Source organism: Pseudomassariella vexata (genome assembly GCF_002105095.1).
Source record: "Pseudomassariella vexata strain CBS 129021 chromosome Unknown BCR38scaffold_5, whole genome shotgun sequence".
Lineage (NCBI taxonomy): Eukaryota > Fungi > Ascomycota > Sordariomycetes > Amphisphaeriales > Pseudomassariaceae > Pseudomassariella > Pseudomassariella vexata.
In genome coordinates this window covers 563,829-590,555 of record NW_024467960.1, presented here as the reverse complement: position 1 = coordinate 590,555, position 26,727 = coordinate 563,829, and the positions used below count along the sequence as shown (strand labels likewise).

General features: G+C 51.7%; 4 protein-coding genes across 4 annotated transcripts; 3 read left to right on the top strand and 1 right to left on the bottom strand.

Moving 5' to 3' along the window:
- Positions 1-1,639: 1,639 nt before the first annotated feature.
- Positions 1,640-3,830, top strand: BCR38DRAFT_407914 (kinase-like domain-containing protein; the record flags this gene model as incomplete). The annotated part of the gene is made up of 3 exons (XM_040858216.1): positions 1,640-1,678; positions 1,753-2,922; positions 2,979-3,830. 3 exons carry the CDS (start codon positions 1,640-1,642, stop codon positions 3,828-3,830), a joined length of 2,061 nt encoding a protein of 686 aa, XP_040716886.1.
- Positions 3,831-5,650: 1,820 nt separating this feature from the next.
- Positions 5,651-9,308, bottom strand: BCR38DRAFT_407913 (uncharacterized protein; the record flags this gene model as incomplete). Its single annotated transcript, XM_040858215.1, has 6 exons — positions 5,651-6,992; positions 7,046-8,420; positions 8,491-8,557; positions 8,610-8,954; positions 9,010-9,143; positions 9,245-9,308. 6 exons carry the CDS (start codon positions 9,306-9,308, stop codon positions 5,651-5,653), a joined length of 3,327 nt encoding a protein of 1,108 aa, XP_040716885.1.
- Positions 9,309-11,583: 2,275 nt separating this feature from the next.
- BCR38DRAFT_456596 (uncharacterized protein) lies at positions 11,584-15,826 on the top strand (the record flags this gene model as incomplete). The annotated part of the gene is made up of 3 exons (XM_040861936.1): positions 11,584-14,214; positions 14,268-14,849; positions 14,909-15,826. 3 exons carry the CDS (start codon positions 11,584-11,586, stop codon positions 15,824-15,826), a joined length of 4,131 nt encoding a protein of 1,376 aa, XP_040716884.1.
- A 6,601-nt stretch (positions 15,827-22,427) lies between these two features.
- BCR38DRAFT_456595 (histidine kinase) lies at positions 22,428-26,578 on the top strand (the record flags this gene model as incomplete). The annotated part of the gene is made up of 5 exons (XM_040861935.1): positions 22,428-23,277; positions 23,329-23,361; positions 23,415-24,508; positions 24,580-26,073; positions 26,132-26,578. 5 exons carry the CDS (start codon positions 22,428-22,430, stop codon positions 26,576-26,578), a joined length of 3,918 nt encoding a protein of 1,305 aa, XP_040716883.1.
- Positions 26,579-26,727: the final 149 nt, after the last annotated feature.

Genomic DNA, 26,727 nt, shown 5'->3' with positions numbered 1-26,727 from the left:
CCCCTACTGGTTGAACTTGGCGACAGAACATCTAGCAAGTAACATGCATATGGATTTCCTACTAGTAGCCTCGGAGGTTGAATCACTCTGTGTGCTTGGACTTGCACCTATATTATATGAAGAGTCGATATCCCAGCTCCCTCGTCGTGTATTGTCCTTACCGCTTGCTGACCATTACATATTATATAGCGCGTGGTAGTGGGTTGGTAGATTTACAGGACCTTTGTCGGGGGACACCATAGATTGCCACTATAACTGTATCTAAAGCATGCACATGATGACAGTTGCCGATCGGTTCTAATCATTATGTTAGAGAAGCAGCATCCACCACAAGCTGAATCGTTAGTGGCCATGCTGATGATCGGCATGAATTCGACAACTGGAGAAACGCTTTCTTCCAACATGAAGGCTGGAAAACCTTGGGCGTGGCTCATTTTCCACATAGAATTGACGCCCATGGCAGCTCAACTGGTCCGATGGAGGCACATATGGGGTTGTAGGGACGCCCGAGACTGGCAGCAACTATGTGCAAGGCGCAGTTGAGAAATCGAATAGGTTCAGCTTAACTGGGGTTGATCGAGAGCTGCTGCCAAGCTTGCAAGTTTCTGATTGAGGATGAGATGGACCTCGAATGATTCCTTCTTGCAACGGAGTTTGGGCATTGATTTAGGCAACCAATCAGCCGACCTCGTCTCATTCCACGATGTGGCTGGCCACAAGCCTCAGATGGCGTGTCATGAGCTGCAACTTGGTTGTTGTGAAGTTGATAATTGAGAGGCAAAGAACAGCCTCCAAAATTGTTAACGTGTGCAAGATCCAATGACTTCCCTACCCTTATGGTGAGCCGCGTCGTGACGAACAGTCGAACGCGTGATGAGTGGTTCGGTCAGACTCTGGAGTCATCGGATTCCGCACTTACATCAGCTGGCTAGCCTGCCAGGGACAGCCGCTGGGCTCAGCAGTGCACTAAGTGTACTATCATATCAGCGCAAGCGCTCACTGCCTCCACGAACAACACTTGACGATTGCTACATTGAACACGAGTTTGTCGATTGGACTCAATTGTCTTCAGACTTGAGAGAGACAAGTTTCTGGGTTCAATCAACCGTACCATCGGTGACAACCAGCCGACAGGGATGATCCCCCGACTCGCCCGCCAACGTCAACGTCATTTTCGATCGAGTTGACGGCAGTGGAGAGTCGAGCTAGGTCGAGATCTTGTGCATCTGGATTGCATTTGCTATCCATCAATTGTGGCTGTAGCTGTTGCAGTGTGCATGGGGGTTCGAGAAACCCGACAAGGTCGCCCGCCCTTGCCCACCACCAATGTTGCACGACCAGCTTTTGACTCAGCCAATCGCCTCAGACCTGCACGAGGACCGGACCAGGCCCTTTAACTTGCCTATTTCGAAGCTTTCTCACAACGGCGCCTTCACACCCCCGTTTCTGTTCCCATTCATTCAGGCACCTACCTACTACCCACATTCTACTGTTTTTGTAATCTGTTGCCGACGGCATCTGTTCGCCAATACCTTCGTATCCTGTCATTGCCGCGCCTGTAATACTGCCTTTCACAGCAGCAGTCTACTAGGCTACAACATACGACTACATTCATCTGTACCTGGTTCAGTCACGAGCCATGGCTCCTCGGGAGAAGAGCCAATTGAAGCGAGGCCGGGTATGCGCTCCCTGCTGGATTTACGGTCTAGCGAGTCAAAACCAACAATCACAACTAACCCAACCTTCCCACAGGTCTCTCCGACTACGTCCGAGGCGCTGAAGAAGCCCCGTCGATCCGAAAGACTGTCTAGGGACAGTAACGGCGACGCCCCCGAGCACCTCAAGACGCCTGTCACCAAAAACCAGCAGAAGCTTCCTTCACCAGTCACACATCTCACTGAAGACGACAGCAACGAACTCTACAAGGAAAGCACCGCTACACCCCCAGCAGGCAGACCGAGCCAGATTGCGCATCGAACACCCGAGGATACCATTTCGTCGCAAGGCCAGGGCCTATCTTCACCCCCACAAGACACACAGGCGTTCCCTTCCCAGTACGTCGACCCGAACGCTGCTCTTTCCGATGAAGTCGAAGACGAGGTCAAGGAAGGGGTTTGGGGCTACCTTTTTCCACTTGACACCAAATATGGAAGGTGCGTCGTACTGAAGCGACGGCACACTTGCCCTCTTCCCGACGCTGTCAGCGGTTCTGCTACTGTGAAACAAAAGAAGAAAGGCCGAGCTTTGGAACAGGAGGAAAGCTTCGAAGAGTCAAAGATCAAGGGCATTCCGTCCGGCGGCTATTTAATAGGTCGCCATCCGGAATGCGATGTCGTGATAGACGACCCTGTCATTTCCAATCGGCACTGTATTCTATTCATTGAAAACAAGGGCCAAGACACCGTTGCAATACTTGAAGATCTTTCCAGCAACGGCACCTTTGTCAACGAGGCCATGGTTGGACGGAACCAACGGCGAGAGCTCCGAGAGCAAGACGAGATTGCAGTCATGGATAAAGCTCGCTTCATCTTCAGATACCCGCGAAGTCGAACATCAAGTGCCTTCCTTCAACAATACACACTGCTCGAACGATTAGGCAAGGGCCATTTCGCCGAGGTGTTTCTCTGCGTGGAGAAAGCGACCGGCTCTAGGTACGCCGTCAAAATATTCACTAAACACCCTGGAATGGAAGAAAAGTCCAAAACCGATGGTTTGCAGCAGGAAATTGCCGTGTTGATGGGTGTCAGCCACCCTAATGTTCTGTGCCTGAAAGATACATTCAACGAGAAGAACGCCGTTTACCTTGTCCTTGAGCTTGCGCCCGAAGGCGAGCTATTCAACCACATCGTCATGAAGCAGAAGTTGACCGAGGAGGAATCGCGAACGCTTTTCATCCAGCTATTCCAAGGCATCAAATATTTGGTTAGTCTCCCTTCATGAACTGGGTTCACGTCGAAACGTTGCTAACTAGTGTAAAGCATGACCGGAATATTGTTCATCGAGATATCAAGCCAGAGAACATATTGGTCGTGGATAAGGAGATCCACGTGAAACTTGCCGACTTTGGTCTTGCCAAGATCATCGGGGAGGAGTCTTTCACCACCACGCTGTGTGGAACACCAAGCTACGTTGCCCCTGAAATACTGGCTGAAGGCAGGCACCGAAAATATACGAAGGCGGTCGACGTCTGGTCGCTCGGCGTTGTTCTCTATATATGCCTTTGCGGGTTTCCTCCGTTTTCTGACGAACTGTACTCTCGCGACTTCCCGTACACGCTGTCTCAACAAATCAAGAGCGGCCGATTCGACTATCCATCGCCGTACTGGGACTCCGTTGGTGATCCTGCGCTCGACTTGATCGATTCGATGCTTGTGGTCGACCCCGAGAAGAGATTCGCTATCGATCAGTGTCTCGAGCATCCCTGGATAACCCAAAAGCTCCCCGGAGTCAATGACAGCACCGACGGGCTTGTTGCTGGAATTGGAGGACTAGATGTGCACCGACGCGGTATCACGCGTGAGCGCACATTACTCTCGTCTGTCAATGAGGTACACCTAGCACGCCAATTGCCTCTGGGTCCACAGCAGGATGGCAAAGGCCCCCTCAAAGTGTACGCAAAGAACCCGAGTGTGGAAAGTGGTACAAATGTCACACGTATAGAGGCGCGGCCAGCTGATCAAAGAGATGCTCGCGAATTCATGGAGATGGGTGGTAAGGGGGATCAAGAACTCTTCGGTAACGATGGGTCGAGCTTCTACTCGAAAGCTGAAGCCGCAGCTGCCAAGGGCAAGGCAAAAGTGAAGACAAAGGGGAAGACAAGTGGAAAGTGAGAAGACTAGCTCGAGCTATCACGGTGTTTGATACGGACAAGCGGGAATGAATTGGTGGCGACGGCTCAGTCGTCAATTCAGACGGACGCAACTCGGCACGACCAACAACGAACAAACATCGATAATCATCTAGGTTTGACGCTCATTTCGATGTGGGGATACGGTTTCCCACTTAACCGGTGTTTGGGACACCACACACACTGGTTGGGGACATATTACTTAGTGGAAGCTGATTTATCTTCCATGCTTGTTTGGAACAGAGACCTTGCGAGTTCAGGCGCATTATGTGGTTCGGAAAAATAGTGTTCAGTTACGTTTGGTACGATACTGGTATATACCATATCATAATCATGAGTCTGTGCTTACAATACTCCCTTAGCCGCGTAGAACCTCGTAACCATTTAGGAGCTAGGCCTCGAGGTGTGTTGCTTACCGACGAGAATAATTCAATCGACACGACAAGCCGATAAGGTCGTGGAGAGGTCTATTGTAGTTGCATACATTCAATGATGTTCGTGCTATATTCTTCCGCACACCAAAGCGCAACGTGGTCTCTTGTAATGATGCATGCTATACGAAGCATCATGAGGCGTAAATTAGCATACCAATGTTCGGGAGGAGACGAGGGGCCACGGTCGACAAGCTCAAAATACCCTAGAATATATACACAGGGGGCTGTCTGCCTGTTTCTCCAGCCCCAAGTATGGCAGTGCATGGTGAGCCGTAAGTTTGGATCACAGATGATCATGAATTGCTTGGGTAAATGAATGATGTCATCTAGTTCCACCTCTTGACGCATCCATATGAGTTAGAGATATTCTGGCACCGATGAATTAAATATATCTGTACGTTGCTCTTACAAAGAACCAAGCACTCATTCAGAATCTTTGACTGCGTGTGCTGGCCACTTCACTTATTGAGTTGAAATGCGGCATGCTTTGTTATGTCTGAACGACTGTTGGGATTCGTTACTAATCCAACAACTGCTTATCCTCGCATCATACAATGATTACGATTACTATCCTATTTCATACACTTGTTCAATCCTTCCTTCTTTCCTTTCTCCTTGCTCTTATGGCATGCCCCAATTGCGAGCTACTAAAACCCTGGTATCAATGACCAAGACGCAAGCTTGTCCCACGCCCTGCAGTGACGGAGCAACAATATAGCTTAAAGCCAGCCAGCCCCCACCGTGTCAATATAATCCTGAAGCCTAACAGTCTCTTGTACAAATCGATCGCCGCCAACTGTTTGATGCGCATCCCGAATGCCATATATGGACGCATCGCTCGCTCTTGCTAGTCGACACCGGTCCGCCCAAAACCAGCAATATCAAAATACCCCTTAATCCAGATAGTGCACACCGGAAAGCAAGGATAATGTCAACCATAGCCGCCCGCCTCTTCAATCAGAAACTCGCTTTCTCATCATGTCATGGGTCGAATGTCATCAGATAAATCCTCAATCATGCACGGGGACACAGGAGCTGATACAATGCCATCCTTCGAACAGGGGATACGCAGGCAGAAGGCGGCACTAAATGTTGACGAACAAGACTGGTAGGGTATCGAGAAAGATGAGAATTGCAACCGTCGTCTCTATCGCTCGGAAGGAGATGAAGAACGTGAACACGTGGTGGTTGACCTGTGTCGCCGAGGAATAGGCCATCTGCCCAGTGATGATGAAACTTCGGATGGCGTGCCACCAATGCTGGACTTTCGCCGGCGCACCAGCCAACTTTTCGACGGGGGTGATAGTTCAGACGACGATGCCGGTGAAATTGAGTATGGTGAAGGTAAAGTAGTCGTATACCGTCGTCTCTATCGTTCAGGTATCGGCGACTTGGCCAATCGACCCCCGGCGCTGATGCGTTTCTGTAAACGGTCCTTATCACGTTGCAGCCGCTCGCTCGGGCTGGGGCTCAAGTTTGCTGGTAATGATGAGCCGATCGCTTCTATCGCGGCAGTGCGGCCCCTTTTGTGGTCAATATACTGCTGAGCACTGAGGCTCAGCGGAAAGGCTGGCATGGACATAGGCACTTCTGCACCATTCTGTATCAACATCTCCGCGATGGGGAACGGTATTGACCGAACATCAGACTCAGGGCGTCCGCTTGATGGTGTCGCTGTTGGCGACGGCGGTGCAGGGTCTGCAGCCGCTAGGGCGAGAAAGACCGGGTGAGTGCCTCTAGATCTATCGGGTACATTGGGGTTGGCTTTCAGGGCCAAGGCATATATAACTTGCTGGATCTCATTGCGTTTGATGGCCGCAAGAAGTGTATCATCCGCAGTGGGATACCTCGACAGTGTCGCGGATATTGGCTCCACGTAGGCCCTGTCCACATACTTGGCCGTGATGAATCTTAGCCGTTGTTCTCGAGTGGCTTGCGGGCTTGGCTTCAGATTTGTATCCAGCCTTGCCTCCCAGACCATATTGGAGACACGGTTTCCAACAAGTAGCAACAGCTCGATAATATCGGGAGTGAAGGATGTGATGTCTAGGGTGAGAGATCGGACCTTGCTGATGTGCGTTCCCAGCGAACGATGGATTCCGCTGCATTCGATGCAAAGAATGATGGCTAGGTTGATCGAGACCCACTCGACCTTGGAACCCGATCCGCAGTCGGCACACCAGCAATTGCCCTGGTCGTTTTCGCGAAGCATCTGCAATAGCTTGTCCGGGCTATCATCGTACGTACCGCTCGGTGTCCGCTGAGAAGCGACAGGCCGCGCCCCGACCGTCGTGCGGCGGGATGGAACGGCAGCAGTGGAACCGCTGTGCGGCACGTGAGAAAGACCGTGGCCGTGGTTCAGCGAACTGCTCTTGCCCGTCAACACGGACCCAATATCTCGCTTGAAACCTGATGAATCGCCCGTTGAGGATGACGCTGTCGACGGCGCGTCCTTGAGACCACGCCCCTCAACAGCACTCTGTAGGGCGTTGTTGATGGAGATAATCCAACTGTTCATATCTTCATCCGAGGTCGCCTGATATACACGCTTGTAATATGGCGTGATGACTTCGAAGCAGAATCGTCGTTCGGCGTTTCGAGCTTCACGGACGGAAGCCATACGCAGATCAATAGGATCCATGTGAAGGTCAAGCTTCTGCTTCCAATTGCTGTACTCGGACAACTTTCCTTGGTCAAGTACAACCCAGAACCTGAATCGGTCAATATGTTTGTCCTTGGTTCATGATACCACAGCGAAACTCACTTGTGCCAGCCCTGCTGCTTGGTCAGCGCCCGAGGATCAACGTGGCTGCCAGGCCGGTTGAGAGCCCAGAGAAGTCCTTCCTTGCGGTGCGTCGAGGTCTTCTCTGCGATGGTCATTTGAGTCAAGTCCCTTTCCTCCAGATCTCTTATTCCTCTGAATTTGTTGTTTTGAGCTGGGCTAGTGGCCGCCGACAGACTACCGGGTGACCGCGACAGATCGGTAGCCCCCGGAGCCACTGGTCCCGAGTTGCCCGTGTTTGTGACTTTCAGCTGCGAGCCGGTGCTGTCAGCACGACCAAGCTCCGAGTCCGAGTTCATCGGATTCCCGTTCGTCGTGGTGGTGGTGGTGGGCACGGCGCTGACGTTGGTCGTCGTCGAGGTCGCCGTCTCTGGCTCATTATACTGCAAATTGCTCTTCTCTAATACACGCCTCTTCTCCTCTCGTTCGCGTCGTTGATATTGGAAGTCCTTGTCGGCTTCCTGCACCTCGTTGGAGAGAGCCTCGAGTTGCGGTAGCAACCCGTCAATCTTCTTGGCTGTTGTCAAGAAGCTCCGGGCCTGGGCATCGGCATATTTTGTCAGGTGTGACAGAACCTCTTGTTCCTTGCGACCCCCATGCAGGTCCTGCATAAAGGACGAATAATCGAAGCGTTTCAGCTCAAAATTTCGGCGCTTCGTCTGGTATTTGGTGTCACTGTCGGCAAGTTTCTTCGTCTTGACCGAGTCCTGCCGTTGGCCTAAATAGCGTGAAACATAGGCGTAGTAGTCCTTGCTCTCCTCCTCAAAGTCCCTCCTTTTGCTCTCAGCTTGCTTTATGTCATATGTGTATAACTTGCTGATAGGATCGATGATTATCTTTTGCAGGTTTGTCGTGTTCTGCCTCTCGTACGTGAGTATTTCCCGCGCAATTCTATCGAAATAGTGCTCCAACGCAGGCCGAACCGCATTCGCGTTGGTGGAAGATGCGTCTCGTAGCGAGTCTATGAAACCCACAAAAGCATCATTTGATTCGATTTGAGCAGCATGGGCCTGCTCAGCCTTTTTCAAAACCCTTTTCATCTGCGACCTCAAGTTGCCCGTCTTTTGTTCTAGTGCTTTGATTGTGGCTCTGAAAACGGGCCCGTCGTCGCTGACCGTCATGTCGTCCCCCGGCCGTGGGCAAGCGATATCAACTTTGACAGCGTCACGCGAGGCGTTGGATTGGGCAGGCCCACCCCATGTTGGATCTTGTTGAAGGTTGAGGGGAGAGCCAGGCTCGTCTTGTTCACTGATACGGGAATCTACCGATTGAGAGGAGGCGACGCGAATCTTAGGCGGTACAGCCAGCTGAAAAACGGGAGAAGGCGAACTCGGATGGCTTGGAAAATAAGAGGTGTCTTTCCATGCAGTCAGTGCCTTATCCAAGCCGGGCTTCTAGAGCTCCAGTCATCAAGAGGGAATACTTACTTGCAACCCAGAATGAGAAGCTGGCGAGCGTGTCCAGCCTGTGGGCCCTCTGGTCGTACTCGACAAACTATGTCAACGTCAGTCGCGGTGTCGCGCCTTGTACTTCCCGATTGACCTACGCTGCATGCATTCCTCCAGCCGCCCCCTCGATCCTCCAAGCCCTTCGGTGGTTTCCATTTCCATGACCATTCGAAAGACACCGATGAGCTTCCTCCTGTGGTATAGTCGCCTACTAGCTGCACGTTGGCGTTCTTGTGTAGATTCGGATCCGCATGAAATTCCCGAGTAACTAGGTTCTCAACTTCCCTGCTTGTCGAAGCGTAGACATATGTGAGGCCATTGATGCTGGTATCGGATGCACCGCCGGTATTCTCGTGACGAATGACAAAAGTAAAAGTAAATACGATCTCGTCCTCGTTGTTTAATTTGAGGAGGAAGTTGGGTGTGGCAGAAGGCTCATTGTCCTGAGAAGCGGTTCTCGTCAGCCAAAGGCATTACAACGCAACGGATCCTACAAACCTGAATGAAGTCTACGGGGCCAGTGTCGCCTAAGGTTCGCGTCGCAATAGCTCGAGTAGCAGGGAACGAGTTCGGGACGACGGTAATAGATGAGCGCTTGCGAGGATTGGATATGATGACGGAGGATATGGACACTGAGAAGATGGGTCAGCCTGGTTGCGCGCATTTCCCTTGTTGTCGCATTCCCTTGCGACAAAACATCCGGGCGACAGAAAGAATGGAGGGAAACACCAACATCGATTCTGGTCCCTCAGATAGATGGGGGCGCCATCCTCTGGTCTGCTGCTCACGATGCCCATGGTTACAGCGGCTGCTGGGCCAGGGAGACGGCCGGGGGCAGAAGTGCAGTTTCGCAGTCGTGGTCGCGATTAAGCTGAGGCCGACTGGCCGATGCTATGGATAGAATGTGATGTGATATGAGAAGTTGTGACGTTGCGTTAGAGATGTTGACATCTAATCTAGATGTTATGCAGTCCGTGGAGTCGCCAGCCAATCTACCTGGCGATGGGGAGTGGATGCGTTTTTGGCGGGGTACCCTACGAAGTGTCCAATCCTAATGCAGCGCGGGACACGTAAAGGTATTATGAGGTAAGAAGCGACGTTAGAGGACTGACAATGGAGCTGCCACATGCAAGTTTTGCAAGTACTTTTTGGCTGGCTGATGTCTCGCACGCGAGCCGCACAGTCAGAGCCACGCTGGTTGACGCAGCGAGGAACGCGCCTCGAGTTGGAGGTGAATTTTTTTTGGTCCTTCTCCATGTACTGACGCCAACGGTTGTGCGCAACGGGCGCCGAGCGCAAGGCTGAGCCAACTGGTGATTAGTGGATAAGATTATGTACACAAAGTTGAGTTGATCTGATCTAGCAGGTAAAGGTACTTATGATGGGGGCAAAAGAAGTTGCGGTAGCGGACGGTTGTCTCTGAGTCTGTTCCAATGCAAGGGTCCACTTGGACCATTTATAGCTTCGATTTGAGTGCCTAGGCTGTAAAGCACCAGATACGTTGACAATGCGACATGGGAGACGCAATGTCCAGGCTGAAGAATATCAGAGACGACGAGCCTGGCTGACGCGCAAATCATGGTCACGCTGCATGCTGGACGTTTGCCAACTGACTACAAGGCCGACGCAGATGACTTCTGCCAGTTACAACATGGGTACCTTCAACAACTGCGGGAGCACAGCACTGACGCACTTTTGTTTTCAGAGGTCGGCATGGATGCCACGGGGAGCTTAGACATTTCCAGCCGAGCCGTCTCGACTGGAATGGACAACCGATGAGGCGTATTGACTGACGCATGAGGTAGCACAGGTACCTCTTTACTTGGAATCGGATCCCATCTCGCCTGACTGCATTAGGAGCTTGTCTGTCTCATTATCTAGATACGAATACTGTCTCAAAAGCGAAGGACAGCTGGTTCCTTGCCAACTGAACGAAGAAATAAACGGCGCACTCAGTTAGGATCATCTAGATTAGAATAAGAACTACCCCATATCATTACGCCCTTGCTATACTGGAATATCGAGTTATCCTATTTTCTTACACCTCTAGTGCGCCGTTTATTCTGTCGCCTCCTTGCTTGCGGAGCCCAGGGCCGTATCAAACTACTCGTACCTACAACACTTCGTACCAGTAAGAAAGCAGCGAACTCCCGGGGTCATGGGTATGCGATCCCTCATCTTCGAAGGCCGCAAATAGATCACTGTGGTCCCTGGCTCGTTCCAGCATGCGCTGAAAATACCCACTTCCGGCACATTGATAAGGGAGGGGTAACAGGAAGCAGCAGCCATGGCAGCTGTACCACAAATAGAGAGCGGCCAACGACTTTGTTCCAACCGAATTCGACGGAGCATGCATCGCAGCGGCTCTGTGCCCTCGTGCACTCGTAAGGTTGTGTCTCTGTAAATCGATTTTGTATTAATGGACTCGGGGGGTAATATGTGATTACATTACCATGGTGATTGCGCCGCATATTGTGTCGATTAGTCGCCAGAGTTTCCTCACTAGCCTTGCACATGAAGCCGATTTGTCGGTGATGCAGATTCTACTAGTTCCGTACACGGGTGCATTAGTTGTAATAGACTTGTGTCAGTGCGAGCAGCATTGAATCTCGTAATCGACGACTACGTTGAAATTCTTACTATCTCTCTTTTCACCCTGATAAAAAAAATGTCTAACCTGGAGACTTGACTTGCTGTAGCACAACCAGCGCAACCTCGAAATCTTTCCAAGTGGTGAGGTGCACTCAAAATCCACGTCGCTCGTGTCTGTCCCTACCCGACAAGGATAGTTATTTAACACAGGCACATTGGGCAACAACCGTCGCACGCCCCTCCGTTCCACTTGGTGTCTGATGACGTCTCGTTAAAATCAACCTCTAGCCTCACACTTGCAGCAGCAGCAACTGTAGAACCCCTGACGGGCCAAAACACAGGAATTCGAATCTTTTGCGACGTCAGCCACACCAGCCTTCTTCTCTTGACTTCCCTTGAGCTTGCAATGCTGCACATTTGAGGCGACAGTTGCAAGAGTTGCTGCCAACCGAGCCAGCGTCGTTTGACCCTTTCGGCACCATGTCGTCGGCTTCGAGGAAGTCGCTATTGCAACAACCACTCAACCGCCGTCTCGACAGCGTCCAAAAAGTCGAACGACGAGGACGCGCCAGCTCCAGCGCACGCCAGCTCAATGTGAGCCATGACGATGCTTACACGTACGCCCTACGGGTTGCCTACTTGCACTACCTACTCCAGCCCAAAGCGAAGAGAAAACAGTTCGTCCCCGCGCCGAAGCCTCCCACCAGAGCCTACACCTCCCGGGCTGTGGTTCTGTTCAACGAGTTCATCCCTGGAAACTCCACGGGGAATGTCAAACTTCCTCATGGATTCCGTGGTCCTCTTGAGAAGCGCATGACGGGCGTTCTCATGGGCACGGAGAGACTGCCCGGCTATACCGACTCAGCAGTCAGGCGCACCTTTGGCGAAGCGTACACCGCTTTCACCTCTGCCGCGTTTCGAAAAAGCATAGACAAGGATCGGAAGATTGAGCCGCTACTCATGATCTTCTTTTCGGCTGCAGAGAAAGCATGCAAGGCCACCGCCGCCGACCGCCCGGGCGATGAATCATGGAGACTCCTCATTGACAGACACGTTGCCATGTTTGTGAGGCTCTTGAGCAATATCTTGCAAGGCATGGGCAGCGATAGAGACAAACCTGAGCTCATGAGCCGACTTAGGACCCTGGAAAACAAACTTCTAACCAACGACCAAAATCTATTCGTCGACACAGGCCAGAGCGACGGCACGCACATTGAAGTTGTGGTGCCGCTAAGTTACGATGTCAAAGACATGCACATGGTTCAAGTCGTTGCGAGGATTTTTGGCTTGTCCAATTCCGACGTCCAAAGCCACATCGACGCCCAACGTCCCAACTGGACTGAGGAAGCTGCTCTGAAGGATCTCAAGTCTTACCAACATCGGTTGAACTCCAACTTGAGTGGCGCACTGCGCAGCCAAGACTTCGACATCGAAGAGGCATACCAAGATTGGAAAAAAGCTGAAGGTCCCTACCTTTCACAGATGATATTGGATATCCTGACAGCCAAACCGGAGCTGGCTAAAACGTCATCAGGCTCCCAACCAGGTTTGGACAAACCGTTGCCAACTAGTCCAACCAGCGGATATGGAGAAGACCAAGCATACTCCGACTTGAGCAGGGCGCTTGCAAGTCCCGATTCCGGCCTTGGTCTTGATCATTCCCTGAGCTTCGGGTCAATGTCACTTGATGATACGAGCAGTATCAGAAGCGTGGATGAGGCGCATTACACCTTCATTCCGCCGGACCCCAGAGCATTCTTGAAGACTATAGTGAAATATGCTATGGAATTCGATGCAATGCACGGGGACGTCACCGAAGAAGTTGGCCCATTCTCCAAATCAACGAATGAGTTGTTGACGGAGCTTTGCGTCTATTGGCGCATCCCCCAGTTCACGCGCCTTGTCATTTGCCTAGAAGTAGCTTCTGGCAGGTTTCTTGACACGCTTTTCACCGTCCTCGACCTTGATACCGTCTTCGATTTAGTCAAAATACCCCCGCCAGAGAACAAGAAGCCGCCGCGCATCTATTTGTACAACGAAAGTCTGGGTACGATAGACCGAAGTCAGTGGACGGTCCATGATTTTGCCGTGTACCAGCAAACACTCAATGCTCTGCACGATGCCTTATTGCGGGAGTTGTACGATACGTTCATGCATTGTTACGAGCCCAAGCCACCCTCGGTTGGTCCAGTACTCCATGTGCTCCAAAATCAAATCTACGCCGATCCCAACTTTGCGAGGAAAGAGCAAGACATGGAGAGTTACAAGGCAGCTATGCGCGATGGCCTCAAAGCCCAGGCTGAAATTGCTTACCGTGGCTACTTGAAAGCCGAGATTCCCGAAAGCCAGGAGGACTGGGATTTCAACCACGTTGTACAGCTGGGTAAATCGGTCGTCAAGCTGTGTGAAAGGATCAAGAAACGTTACAGGTCTAACCCAGAAGTCATGGGTGTAAACCCGCTTACAATTCTTGTGGAAACCATGTTCCCCAGCTTCGAGGACGATGCCCATGTAATTGTGAAGAGAATTATTGAAGTTGCGAAAGAGCGAGGTGAGGAGTTCGGTTCTCAGGATGGATTCGATCTGTACAAAGAGCTCGTGGAGATCCGACGTATTCACAGATCTTCACTGCCTGACACGCCGTTCACATTCGACATTGAAGAGTTGCTTATAAACTTTGTGTGGCGATGGATTGAGAATGCGGAAGCTTTCACGGACAATCTTGTCGAAAACGCCATCAAACAAGATCAGTTCCAAGTCCGTTCTCTTGGGGAAGGTCATATCACGTTGGATTCTGAGCGTCACAGTTTCTCCATCATCGACATTTTCAAAAGCTTCAACCAGACTGCAGACCAGATCTTTCAACTTGAGTGGGACAACGACGTGCACCATGCGCGCTTCATGACTACCCTGGCCAAGGTCTTTGCAAACGGTATTGCTAAATATTGCGAGATCGTGGATACCAGGTTCGTTAAGGAAATGGACACTCCTCGAATGAATCAAGAGGAGGCAGTCACTACCACTCAGACGACCCAGGGCAAGTTCATGAAATATGCGAAGGACGCTTGGAACACCAAAGAGAAAGTGGAGCCATTTCAGTTCTACTCCGAGGTAAGTCGCCGCAGTTCTTCCACATTGTCAACGGTCTGCTAACAATCCTGCAGTCTTTAGTCAAGCTGAACAATATCGAATACGCTATGCAAGAACTAGATAAACTTGAGAGATCAATGAATGTGGATGCGTGCGCCGCTGTTCTGGACAAGGCGGAGGGTCCCAAGAAGCAACTCAAGCGACCTACGAAGTATGTCTTCACCATCAAAATCGTCGAAGCTGAAGACTTGAAGGCGTGCGATCCCAATGGTACCAGCGATCCATATGTTGTGCTGGGCGACGAATATCAGAAGCGTCTAGCGAAGACGAGGGTGATTATGAGAAATCTCAACCCCAGATGGGACGAGTCGGTGGATATTACTGTAACTAGTCCTATCAACGTTGTCGCAACGATTTGGGACTATGACACTTTTGGTGATCATGACTTCGTGGGGAGGACCTCGCTGAAACTTGATCCTAAACACTTCAGCGACTACCTCCCAAGGGAATTCTGGTTGGACCTTGATACTCAGGGAACGCTTCTACTGCGAGTCAGCATGGAGGGTGAGCGAGACGACATCCAATTCTTCTTCGGCAAGGCCTTCAGGCACCTTAAAAGGACGGAGCGCGACATGGTCCGTAAGATTACTGACAAGGTAAGTCATAGCCCCGGGATACGGGTGAATTGTATGCAGTCGGCTAACACCAATCCAAGCTCACATCGCACATCAACGCATCACTGTCCCAGGAAGCCCTACGAAGCTTGCTTGGCCGTGGGATCTTGCAATCGGCCCAAATCCTTTGGAAGCGTCAATCCAAGGTGCCGGCGCTTACAGACGTTGAAATTGAGAACGCCTTGCATTCGCTCTTCGCTTATTTTAATGACAACTTTGCCATTATGAAGCAGACGCTAACAGAAGCCACCATGCAAGCTGTTATGACGCGTCTGTGGAAGGAAGTCCTCATGGCCATTGAATCCCTCGTTGTGCCTCCTCTTTCCGACAAACCATCTAGTCAAAAGCCTCTTACCGAGCGTGAACTCGAAGTCGTCTACAAGTGGCTCGGAATGCTCTTTGATTTCTTCAACGCAAGGGATGAAGATGGTGAAGTTTTGGGTGTGCCAGCCGAAGTTCTCAAGTCGCCTAAGTATCACGAGCTCGCATCACTCAACTTCTTCTACTTCGAGTCTACCGAACAGCTGATCCACACATCGGAGCGCATGGCAGCCGCGACAGCTCAGCGCGCTCAGCAGGCCATGACTACCCAGCTCTCCTCGGGCCAGAACCGCCTGTCGGCGCCGGCCTCTTTTGGCGGTTTCAGTGGTGCCGCTGCCGGGCCGTCGTTTGCCAGCATGGGTACCATCCGCCGCGGCAAGAGCATCATGATGAGTCGCAATCTGGGCACGATGCGCCGCGCAAAAGAAGAAAAGCGCAAGGAGGCCCAGGCCGACCCCAACGACGATATGATATTGCGAATCCTGCGCATGCGGTCTGATGCCGCCGACTACCTGAAGTTCAGGCACCGTCAAAAGGAACGCCAGGCTGCTCATGCCGCTGCTGCTATGATAGTAAAGCAGAGTGCCAGTCAGGGCTGGAACGGTGGCGTTGGTCGTGGCGGCGTGCCAAGGAGGTGAACAGGGCAGAAGTCGTCTGATGAGCCCAGTGCTTGTTTTGGGAGCTTGACAAGCCAACGGTGCGGCCAGCCGTGAGTAAAGCGTGCGACGCCCCTGGATGTGTGTTTGAGCGAAAGCGGGAAGGGAACATCAGCGATACTGTTCACTCTGTCCACATGTGGAGTTGCAACGTGAAAGTCTTTTTTTTTTTACGATTTTGGTACATAGGAGGCGGGCGTTGGATCGTTGTTTACGACTGTCGATACCCTCACCGAGTAAGTTGTGGAGGTTTCCTTCGGGAACAATACGTCTCGACTGAGAACGCTAGAGATTCTAGGGCCAGCGACTTTATGAACTACTTGAACACCAAGAGAATGTTAGGGATGGTGTCTTCTACTTAACAGGGCGGACTTGAGGTTTAGCTCCTGATACTGCTGCTGGAGTTCACGTGGGGGTGGGCTGATGGTGTGTACTCGCAAGGAGAGACCTGGTTGAGACCTGGTTAAGCACGAGTCAACTCGCAGACAGCGGATGAAGCCTGTTCGGCGCCTAGGTGATGTAGAGTGTGTGCCTGGAGTCAGGGGACGGGCCCGCAATACAGGTGTGCTTGGTCATCAATATGTGCTGTACAATACATGAAGAAAAACCTCACGCGATTGACATTTCGGTAACTAGTTGAGCTTCCAGGGACTCTTATTCACATCTTACCTTTTAATCACGTGGCTATGCCATGGACTACAGACCAGACCGGCACTAGCGCAGCTTGAAGGCCATACTTTAACACCTATTCCAGTCCAAGCCATGCCATGTGGATGGATGGTGACTATGTCCCACTTTTGAGCTTGACAGCAACCTAAAACTTCGTAGGGCAGACGTACATTGGAAGAAGTTAGGCCTCGGGGAATGATCGACTTCGTTAGTGATGTCATTATCGCCAGACAGATACGTAGTGCGAATGTTGCTAGTCATGAGGATAGACCGACACCATCCCGTGCCCCTTCAGTTGAGTTCGTGATAGGGCAGAATGGAGACACGTCAAACTTTGTCATACAGGGGTTGCCTGCCAACCGGTGTCTTCAATACACAGCAGTCGGTATTGCTGTATCGCTAGTTGTTTAATTAAGCCCTTCCGACCGGCAGGGTACACTATGGAGAAGGAGGCCCGGGGCTCCGAGTGGATGAGTGAGGAAAAGGAGGTCCCGGCTGCCCTCCTCGACCACTGGAGGAAGAGATGGCTCACCGGAGCAGAGCATCACGATCGCCAGCGACGCGCTATCGCTGAGGAACCGGAGGGCCCTTCGATGCAGATACCGAAAGGGGGCAAGTATTTCGGCCTGAACCGACTGGAGGCGTCTACGCTGTGCCAGATCAGGACGGAAAAAATAGGACTAGCAGCCTTCTTATTCAAGACAGGGGCTTTTGGCGTGTACTCGCCGCTATGCCGCTGTGGCGATGCCCCTGAGACGGCAGAGCACGTAATCCTCTTTTGCGGGCTGTTGGAAGGACCGAGGGAACGATTACGGGCCGCTATCGCACCACGACCACTATACTCTCGCAGAGACCTCGCAACGGCAACAGGAGAACCAGTAGTTAGTGGGACTATTGTAAGATGGCTGCTAGGGACGGGTCGGACAGCTTCAAGGCCCAGATAGCATCGATCTTCTCAGGGGGGACTTTGTTGGTAGGTTGAGAACCAACGTAGTATGGTAGTGAACGCAACGCAGTCGCCAATAGGGCGAACCGACGACGCAGCGTATGTATTTAGTCCAGCCATTAGGGCACGGTTTGACATACGGGAGTACTAGTAGAGGTACCGGGGGCTTCGAGCCTACGGCGTATTTAATAATAATAATTAAGCCCTAGGTTTTCTGGGAGTAGTTCACCGCAGTTCAGACGCTACAGCGATATACAGTTTCGAGGTTGAACTTCAGGCCTGCCAGTTTGGGTTGGCCTGTCGAGGGTGGTCTACTTCAATTGCCCGCATATGCACCGACGAATACTATGTAACTGTCGGTACTCTCGGAGTAGACACAGCCCCCCATGATGGTATTGGCATAAATCAGCCTTATGCTAAGTTCTTGCCAAGTTCAGTTCTGCAAAATCTTTTGATGACTCTTGAGTAACATCATACGAGGTGGTCAACACATGGTAATGTTCAAATTCGGCCAGAACCACTCGCGAAGACGCAGCGGAAATTTTTCACCAATCAAACTAACCAGATCTTTCTTCAGTGACTTGCGTGATAGCCGCGGGGGGTAGCCTAGACAATCCGCGGTGTGAAGGCCGGTATGGAAACGCAAGTCGTGATTGGCTGGCGCCCCCGAAGACCATCCTGGTATATCAAGTTGATCACATGAATATCCCGCCGATTACTCACTACATGCGGCATGGCACAATGTCGATTCCCTGGCTGATGGGTGGACCATTACAGCCTGAAACAAACAAGGCGAGGGAGGACTGGCTAGCTGCGTGCGGCGTGCTATGAGAGGCCGGATCGATTTGGCCACACGTTACTGCCCGCCGACGGTAGTATTCGTAAAACGTACATCACGTCGTATCAACTGACAAGGTGGGTGCAAAGAATCTGGGCCACTCACTCGTTACGTGGTTGCGGGCGGCGAGCTTGTATGGTCTTCCGAGTCCGCTCCGAGCGGATAGCGGGTCCTGTGCTGCGGGAGTGCGGAGCCATGGGAGGCTTGGCGAGATGATGGACTAGTGGGCGGTCTGTTGTGCTGACCGTCCACCGGTCTTCTCGTGGCGAGCCAGATTGTAAAATGAGCAGAAGTGGGCCCAGAGTCGAGGCCTCCCTTCACCGCGATTCAGCTTCGTGGTTTGAAGCAGAGCCTCCTCATTTTCCTAAACAGCCTAGGATGACGGGCCATGATTTCATAGTGGTTAGAATGAACCGTGGGGCCTTCGAGGAAGCTATGGCAGGCCGTTGAATTTTACTTCGTGGAGAACTTGTTCCGTTTCGAGCCATGACCTTGAAAGATTCCGAGTCGACGGTGCCCAGACTCGAAACGCTAGCGCGTAGGCTGTTCATTTCAGTCGAAGATCTGCACGTACGTGAGTATTAGAGTTTGTCATCCATCTCCCTAAGTCCTATATGGATTCAGTGGCTTCGATCCGCGGCATTGGAGGCCTGCGGGAGCATTGATACTCTGCTCGGCAGGTGCCGCACGAGATGACTAGTAAGGAGAATATCTGGATTAAAGGGTCGAGATTTGCAGATCCAGCGGGTAGCATGTATTACCAGCCAGCGGACGGTGCGTGCTGCCCCGCCAAAAGGTTGGACAACTTTTTAGACTTTTAGGGGTCCAATGGGGCCTCTGGGTATTAACGATTGTGGGCATGCTGTGTGGGCTAGGCCGTCAGGCGATAACACGACAAAATCGGAGATGACTCCTATACGACAACAAGACGAGCCAAGCAGACTTTGTGGGCCCTTGATAGACATAGAGAGCGGGCGTAGAGATACGTCCAAAGCCTTCGATCTTTGGGCTTTCGAGGGCAGTCGATAGGACTGTCCACCGGAGCATTCTCCTTCAGTTTGCTCTGACGTAGTTTCTGACAGATCTGGCAATGCTGGAAGCCAAGGAACCAAGACACCTTAGTAGTTTGATAACATATTATGAAACGCAACGATATACTTGATGGCGGTTGGCCGCCGAAGACTGTTTCCAAACCCCTATAGCATGACGTTATAAATAGAGCAGCTCTGACGTCAGAGGCGCGCTGCGGGGCGGAGACTATTTAAAAGTAGACTGCCTTATTGAATGAAGATGGCCTGGCGCGCCAGAACCATCCCGAGGAGGAGCCTGAGAGTTGGTGTGGAATGACACGATGTACCGAGATGAAGCTGACGATGGCCGCATCTGATTACGCGCCAAAATGAGTCGTTGATCCTGTCGATCTGTGTTGGTTTACGACATTCGATATTGGTGTAGGATCATAGTTTGAAAGCAATGGGAGTTTGCCACTTGAGAGATTTGGTCCTCTCTAGCCTGTTCCCCCTTATGGTCCATCCATCCACACCATATTTGGGAGCGTTGGGTTTTGCAATCCGCTAACATGACTTCCGGCAAAGCGGCAAGCTCGTCGTTTGAGGCGCCATTCTATTCAATTGTGCGATTGCGGTGGACCAAGTCTCGTGAGATCCCGCAAGTTCACTGCCATATTCTCTTTGGTACTATTTTCAAGTTGCTATGTCCCATCTTGCCCATGATTTAAACCCCTTTTCGGCAATGCAACGGGCGCAGGATTGAAATGATCAAGACCTGTGCTTCTGACAACTGACCTGAATCTGTTCTTCCCAGGATGCCGATCGTACCGGGGGGGACGGGGGGAGGGGGGAGCTCTGCAGTACTTTCATCCTGCAAATCATTTCCCTTACCGCAGATGGCGGCAGGGATCCGAACAGGCCAACTCTAGAACCTGCATCAGATTGACAATAATTAGGTAGAACAATGTCATATCTGGTGAATGAATGGGCGACATGTTCGAGTCAGCAGTACACAAACATGTACGGCAATTGTTGTTCGGGTGCCTGATGATATTGCAGGATGGTATTGATAACTACACACAGCAGCAGTAAGTTTTGAATACCGCAAGTCATCCAAAGTTCAGGCCAGAAACGCAGAGTTGCGCCGAGTCGCTCGTCATTCGTCGTAGAAATTACACACCAACGTCACGTTTGACAAGAACATACATGTAAGGCATGATTTCGAGAAGACGAGGTACGAGACAATAGCTGAAGTGGCACTGGCTAGAGTTGAGAAAAGATAATGAATTGCCATTCTTTTGGGCATGACCATAATGGTCATATCACATCCAATGTGCGGGTGACACTCGCGATCGTCTTTCACGTTTCCCAAGCACAAAGCACGCACACACCAGCAAGATGCATGGGAACATGGTGCTTAACAACCATACGACGAGTATCGGGTTCTGACTACTACGGTACGGTCGTGCAGGGCCCGCAGAGCTTTCGTCAGCTGGGACTGAATAGCGTAGCAACCGATACGCTATGTGCTAGGCGTTCGTGAGGACAGGCAGTGTCCTTGCAGCCACTGGTGGACGTTGGAGCAACCTGAGTAATGGTGCCTCAGCCAAACTATGTCGTCCGATCTGATGCTCAGCAGCGTATAATCTTCTGTTACGCCGCGAGTCACTGCGAGTTACGACGAAGGATAGTGAAGCGCTTGCCATTTCAGACAGGACTACTTTTCAGAAGGCCGCTCAACCGCCTTGCAAATTCAGCTTCGCACGCATCCAGATCTACACTGCATCGGACACGAGTCGTCTGAGGAAAAAGTTACCTACTCGAATGCAGTTGTGGAGGTGTGCCTGGTAATGAAGTACTCAGCTGATCCTTTTCATTACACAACGGTGGGAAATGTCTGCGAACGGTGGCATTGCATTCAATTGATGGCCAAATACAGCGTTAGATGTTAACAGAGGACCAATACCATCAATTTCTGATAGCTCAGTTGCTTGCACCGTGACAAAGCAGGCAGGGCCCGCACTTCAAATCCGACTTGTTAGGACCCGTCTCGTCGACTCTTCAGATGTCGTCTGTTCTTTTCATTCCGCAGCACAGCATTTACTAACAATCAGAAGAACCCAGTTGCGACTTCCAAAATTGTCCACTATGACTGATGTCGGAGCGACCAGACCCCAACTGCACCTGCATACTTTGACGGTCCTGAACTAAACGCATCAGCTAATTGACTTTTTGGCTCATAGCGCAATATCGAATTGGATGCCAGCTCCCTCGCTTTGGGGCTGCTGCACCTAGGAAACGACATTAATTAAAATAAATAACCACAACGCTCGACTGGGAGAAAAAAGTCCAGGTGCCACTGGATTTCTAGCGTGCGTGCTTTCAAAGTGGACGTGGAGGGGTTATCCCAGCATCCTAGTGGCCCGAATCTAACCCCCTGGGCTTGACGATCCCGCGACAGCCCAATCTCGACCTCTCAGCATTGCCCATCCAGGCTCTGCGTCCCCTACCGTACTGTCTTGCCTTATCTTCGCCCACCCTCGGTGTTCACTGGTTGTCGCTTTGGTCAGAGTAGTTACCAGGAGCTTTCACAAGGGTTCCGCTAGCAACACGACGGCCGCCCAAAGTGAATCCTACGCCCTCAGGCTGGCTCTAGCCTCCACTTTCCCTTACCACTATCACTCCTGAGAAGGCTTGATAATTTTCAACTATCATCTTCATCGCTTTTCGCGCCTCGAACACTCCTCCCCTCATTCGCCCTCGTTCACCCTCGTTCGAGCATCGAATTCTGACATCTCGCGCGGCATCAACTCCATCCGGTGCCGGCGAGTCCTCGTCTCGTTCTCGGCCAAGTTTTGCTGGTCTGTACACCACACGACGTCGTCTTCTGCGAAGCGGATATGAACCGACGTCCCGCAATACAGGCCAACCACCTTGGACAGCTAGTACTGCACGACAATATCGAAGTCCTCTTTTACTCAATGAGACGATAACTATACCGAGCCCGACAAAAGTCTTTACTGGCTTCATTCACTCCTTTTTTCAATTACAACCACAAATCGTCACCCAATCACAGCCTCGCAGTCCTGCGATCATACCCGACCTCGTGACATGAGAGGTATGGCCGACGAATCGGCGGCTTTTGCCGCCGCTGCTGCTATAGTCAAGTCTATAGGCACCGAACCAAAGACTGCGAGCCCCAGTCCCCCCGGCGTTGGGTCCCCCTTCAAGCTCCCAGGTCGAGATAGCGCAGCCAAGGAATCACTGGAACGAGAACTATCGGCACTCGCCGCCCGAGTCCAACGTCTCGAGGCGAAAGCTAGCATAGCGAATGGCCCCATATTTCCGGATACGCCGAACGAGACCGTCGAGTCTTTGTTTGGCGATGAGTCCGCGTCCCCCACTATGAATGGCAGGTCAGGCCTCCGATCGAAGCTCGCGCCCATTACCAGCGTTCGGAACGCTTGCGTCGACGATCGTACCATCAAGACTATTCCCTTGACAGACGAGGCGTTGGAAGGCCTCCGTGAACATATCGACGACCAGTCCAAATTGCTCGACAACCAACGCCAGGAGCTTTCCAACGTCAACGAACAACTCGTGCAGCAGAAGAACCTGCAGGAGAAGGCTCTCCGATTACTGGAAGAGGAACGTGTTGCGGCTCTGGAGAGGGAACTATGGAAACATCAGAAGGCCAACGAGGCCTTCCAGAAGGCTCTGCGCGAGATCGGAGCAATCGTCACTGCAGTGGCTCGCGGCGACCTGAGCAAGAGAGTGCGGTTGAACGAAGTCGAAATGGATCCGGAAATCACTACTTTCAAGCGGACTATCAACACCATGATGGATCAGCTGATGGTCTTCTCAAGCGAAGTGTCTCGTGTGGCTCGCGAGGTCGGCACCGACGGCATACTTGGTGGCCAAGCTACAATCGACGGAGTTGACGGCACATGGAAAGAACTGACTGACAATGGCAAGTTGGCCCCTTTCGTTTTCCCATGCTGTGTTACTAATACTCCCATAGTGAACGTGATGGCGCAGAACCTCACTGATCAAGGTAAGTGGTATAATCTGGCCCCCGCCTACAACCAAGGGACTAAAACGTTGTAGTCCGCGAAATTGCATCGGTTACCACTGCCGTCGCTCATGGCGACCTGACCCAGAAGATCGAACGACCTGCCAATGGAGAAATTTTACAACTTCAACAAACTATCAATACCATGGTGGACCAATTACGAACCTTTGCAGCTGAAGTTACTCGCGTCGCTCGTGATGTAGGGACGGAAGGTATGCTCGGCGGGCAAGCCGATGTCATGGGTGTGCAGGGCATGTGGAACGAGCTGACTATCAACGTCAACGCTATGGCCAACAATCTCACGACTCAAGTGCGAGACATAGCTAAGGTCACAACGGCTGTCGCCAAAGGCGACCTTACACAGAAAGTTCAAGCCGAATGTAGGGGCGAGATCTTCGAACTGAAGTCGACCATCAACTCCATGGTGGGCCAACTCCAGCAATTTGCATCCGAGGTCACCAAGATTGCCAGAGAAGTCGGCACAGAAGGGCGCCTAGGTGGCCAAGCTACTGTTAATGACGTGCAAGGCACCTGGCGCGATCTCACCGACAACGTCAACGGCATGGCCATGAACTTGACGACCCAAGTCCGTGAAATCTCCAAGGTGACGACGGCTGTAGCCCGCGGCGACCTCAGTAAGAAAATCGCCGTCGAGGTCAAGGGCGAAATCTTGGAACTTAAAAACACCATCAATTCCATGGTTGACCGACTTAGCACCTTCGCATTCGAAGTTAGTAAAGTCGCCAGAGAAGTTGGGACCGACGGAACCCTCGGCGGCCAAGCTCGAGTGGACGACGTGGAAGGGAAATGGAAGGACCTCACCGAAAACGTCAATACGATGGCGTCAAATTTGACGTCCCAAGTTCGGGGGATCTCAACCGTCACACAAGCAATCGCCGACGGAGATATGAGCCAAAAGATCGGAGTTGTAGCCAAGGGCGAAGTGGCGGTGCTCAAAGAAACCATAAACAACATGGTTGATCGTCTGTCAGTTTTCTGTAATGAAGTGCAACGAGTAGCCAGGGATGTGGGCGTCGACGGCAAGATGGGTGGCCAAGCTGATGTTGGGGGCCTCAAGGGCAGGTGGAAGGAGATTACAGCGGATGTGAACACCATGGCGACAAACTTGGTAAGCTTACAACATCTCCAGATGTTCGATACCCATCAGTTGAGCAATGAGCTAATCTCCTGCCTGCCAAGACCACTCAAGTGCGAGCATTCGGCGATATCACTAATGCTGCTACCGACGGAAACTTCACCAAAGTGGTCGACGTTGAAGCCTCGGGCGAAATGGACGAACTTAAACGCAAGATCAATCAAATGGTGTATAACCTACGGGACAGTATCCAGCGAAACACGCAAGCACGAGAGGCTGCCGAACAAGCAAACAAGACGAAGTCCGAATTCTTGGCCAACATGTCCCACGAGATTCGAACCCCCATGAACGGTATCATCGGAATGACACAGCTGACACTGGATACCGATCTCACTCAATACCAGCGAGAAATGCTAAATATCGTGAACAACTTGGCCAACAGTCTGTTGATTATTATCGACGATATATTGGATTTGTCCAAGATTGAGGCCAAGAGGATGGTCATTGAAGAGATTCCGTACACATTGCGTGGAACTGTTTTCAATGCCCTCAAAACCCTAGCTGTCAAGGCTAACGAGAAGTTCCTCGATCTTACATACCGTGTTGACAGCTCGGTTCCCGATTACGTTGTGGGAGACTCCTTCCGACTTCGACAGATTATCCTGAATCTGGTTGGAAATGCTATAAAGTTCACCGAACTCGGCGAAGTGAACGTGACGATCCGCAAAGCCTCGAATGTCCAGACCAAGGCCTGGAACGAGTATGCACTCGAGTTTATCGTGTCCGATACGGGCATAGGAATCCCGCAGGACAAGCTGGACCTCATCTTCGACACATTCCAGCAAGCCGACGGATCGATGACACGCAAGTTCGGAGGAACTGGTCTAGGATTGTCGATTTCGAAACGACTCGTCAGCCTCATGGGCGGAGACGTTTGGGTTAAGAGCCAGTTCGGCAAAGGCAGCTCGTTCTTCTTCACCTGCGTGGTCAAACTGGCGCAAGGGGAGTTGTCTTACGTCGAGAAACAGCTCAAGCCGTACAAGGGCCATCAGATCCTCTTCGTCGACAGAGGTAAGACCAAGTACGGCAAAGAGATTGTGTCCATGTTGGCAGGCCTTGGACTGGTCCCTGTCGTGGCAACCCAAGAAAGCTACCCGGCTCTGCATTCTGGATCTGAAGAGCCGCCATACGACGTTATTATTGTCGACTCTATTGACACCGCCCGACGTCTTCGTGCAATTGACCACTTCAAGTATCTGCCGATTGTTCTGCTTGCTCCGGTAGTCCATGTTAGTCTGAAGTCGTGCTTAGATCTTGGCATCACGTCTTACATGACTACACCATGTGAGCCCATCGATCTTGGAAATGGCATGGTCCCGGCACTTGAGAACCGCGCCACACCCTCGTTAGCGGACAACACAAGGTCATTCGAAATCCTGCTCGCCGAAGACAACACTGTCAATCAACGTCTTGCTGTGAAGATCCTAGAGAAGTACCACCATGTCGTCACGGTCGTCGGCAATGGCCTGGAAGCAGTCGAGGCCGTCAAAGACAGGAAGTTCGACGTCATTCTCATGGACGTGCAAATGCCCATAATGGTTTGATCCCTCATCTAATACCGACTCAGTTGGTGTCACGGCGCTAACAAGTTTGCAGGGTGGATTCGAAGCAACGGGTAAGATCCGCGAGTACGAGCGAAGTCTTGGCACGTACAAGACTCCCATCATTGCGCTGACGGCACATGCCATGATGGGCGACCGAGAGAAGTGCATTCAGGCGCAGATGGACGAGTACCTATCGAAACCTCTTCAACAAAACCACCTCATCCAGACGATACTCAAGTGTGCCACGCTTGGCGGAGCACTGCTAGAAAAGAATAGAGAGCGGGAGTTGACGCGAGGATCGGGCCAGGCTGCTGCAGTCAACCCTGACCAGGCGAGGGCACCGGCTGTGTTGCGGCCGAGTCTTGAAGCTCGTGCGTTAACGTCGGCCGAGCCACTGACAGGAAACGCTGAAAGTCCAGCGTTGGTATCGGTGAATCATGGCGATCCGCTCCAAAGGGCATGTTCAAGTCTACCCGATGTTAACAGAACAACCGACTAACGTCGCGTTGCGACCGTTCAGCTCCTACTGCGAGCACACAGCACTTAAAAATTATATCACTTAGCTACGGATCAGCTCGGCAACTCTCTTGCGAAGGACAGAGGAAAGATTCCTCAGCCGATGAAGCACGATAGCCGAAGCTCCTCCCA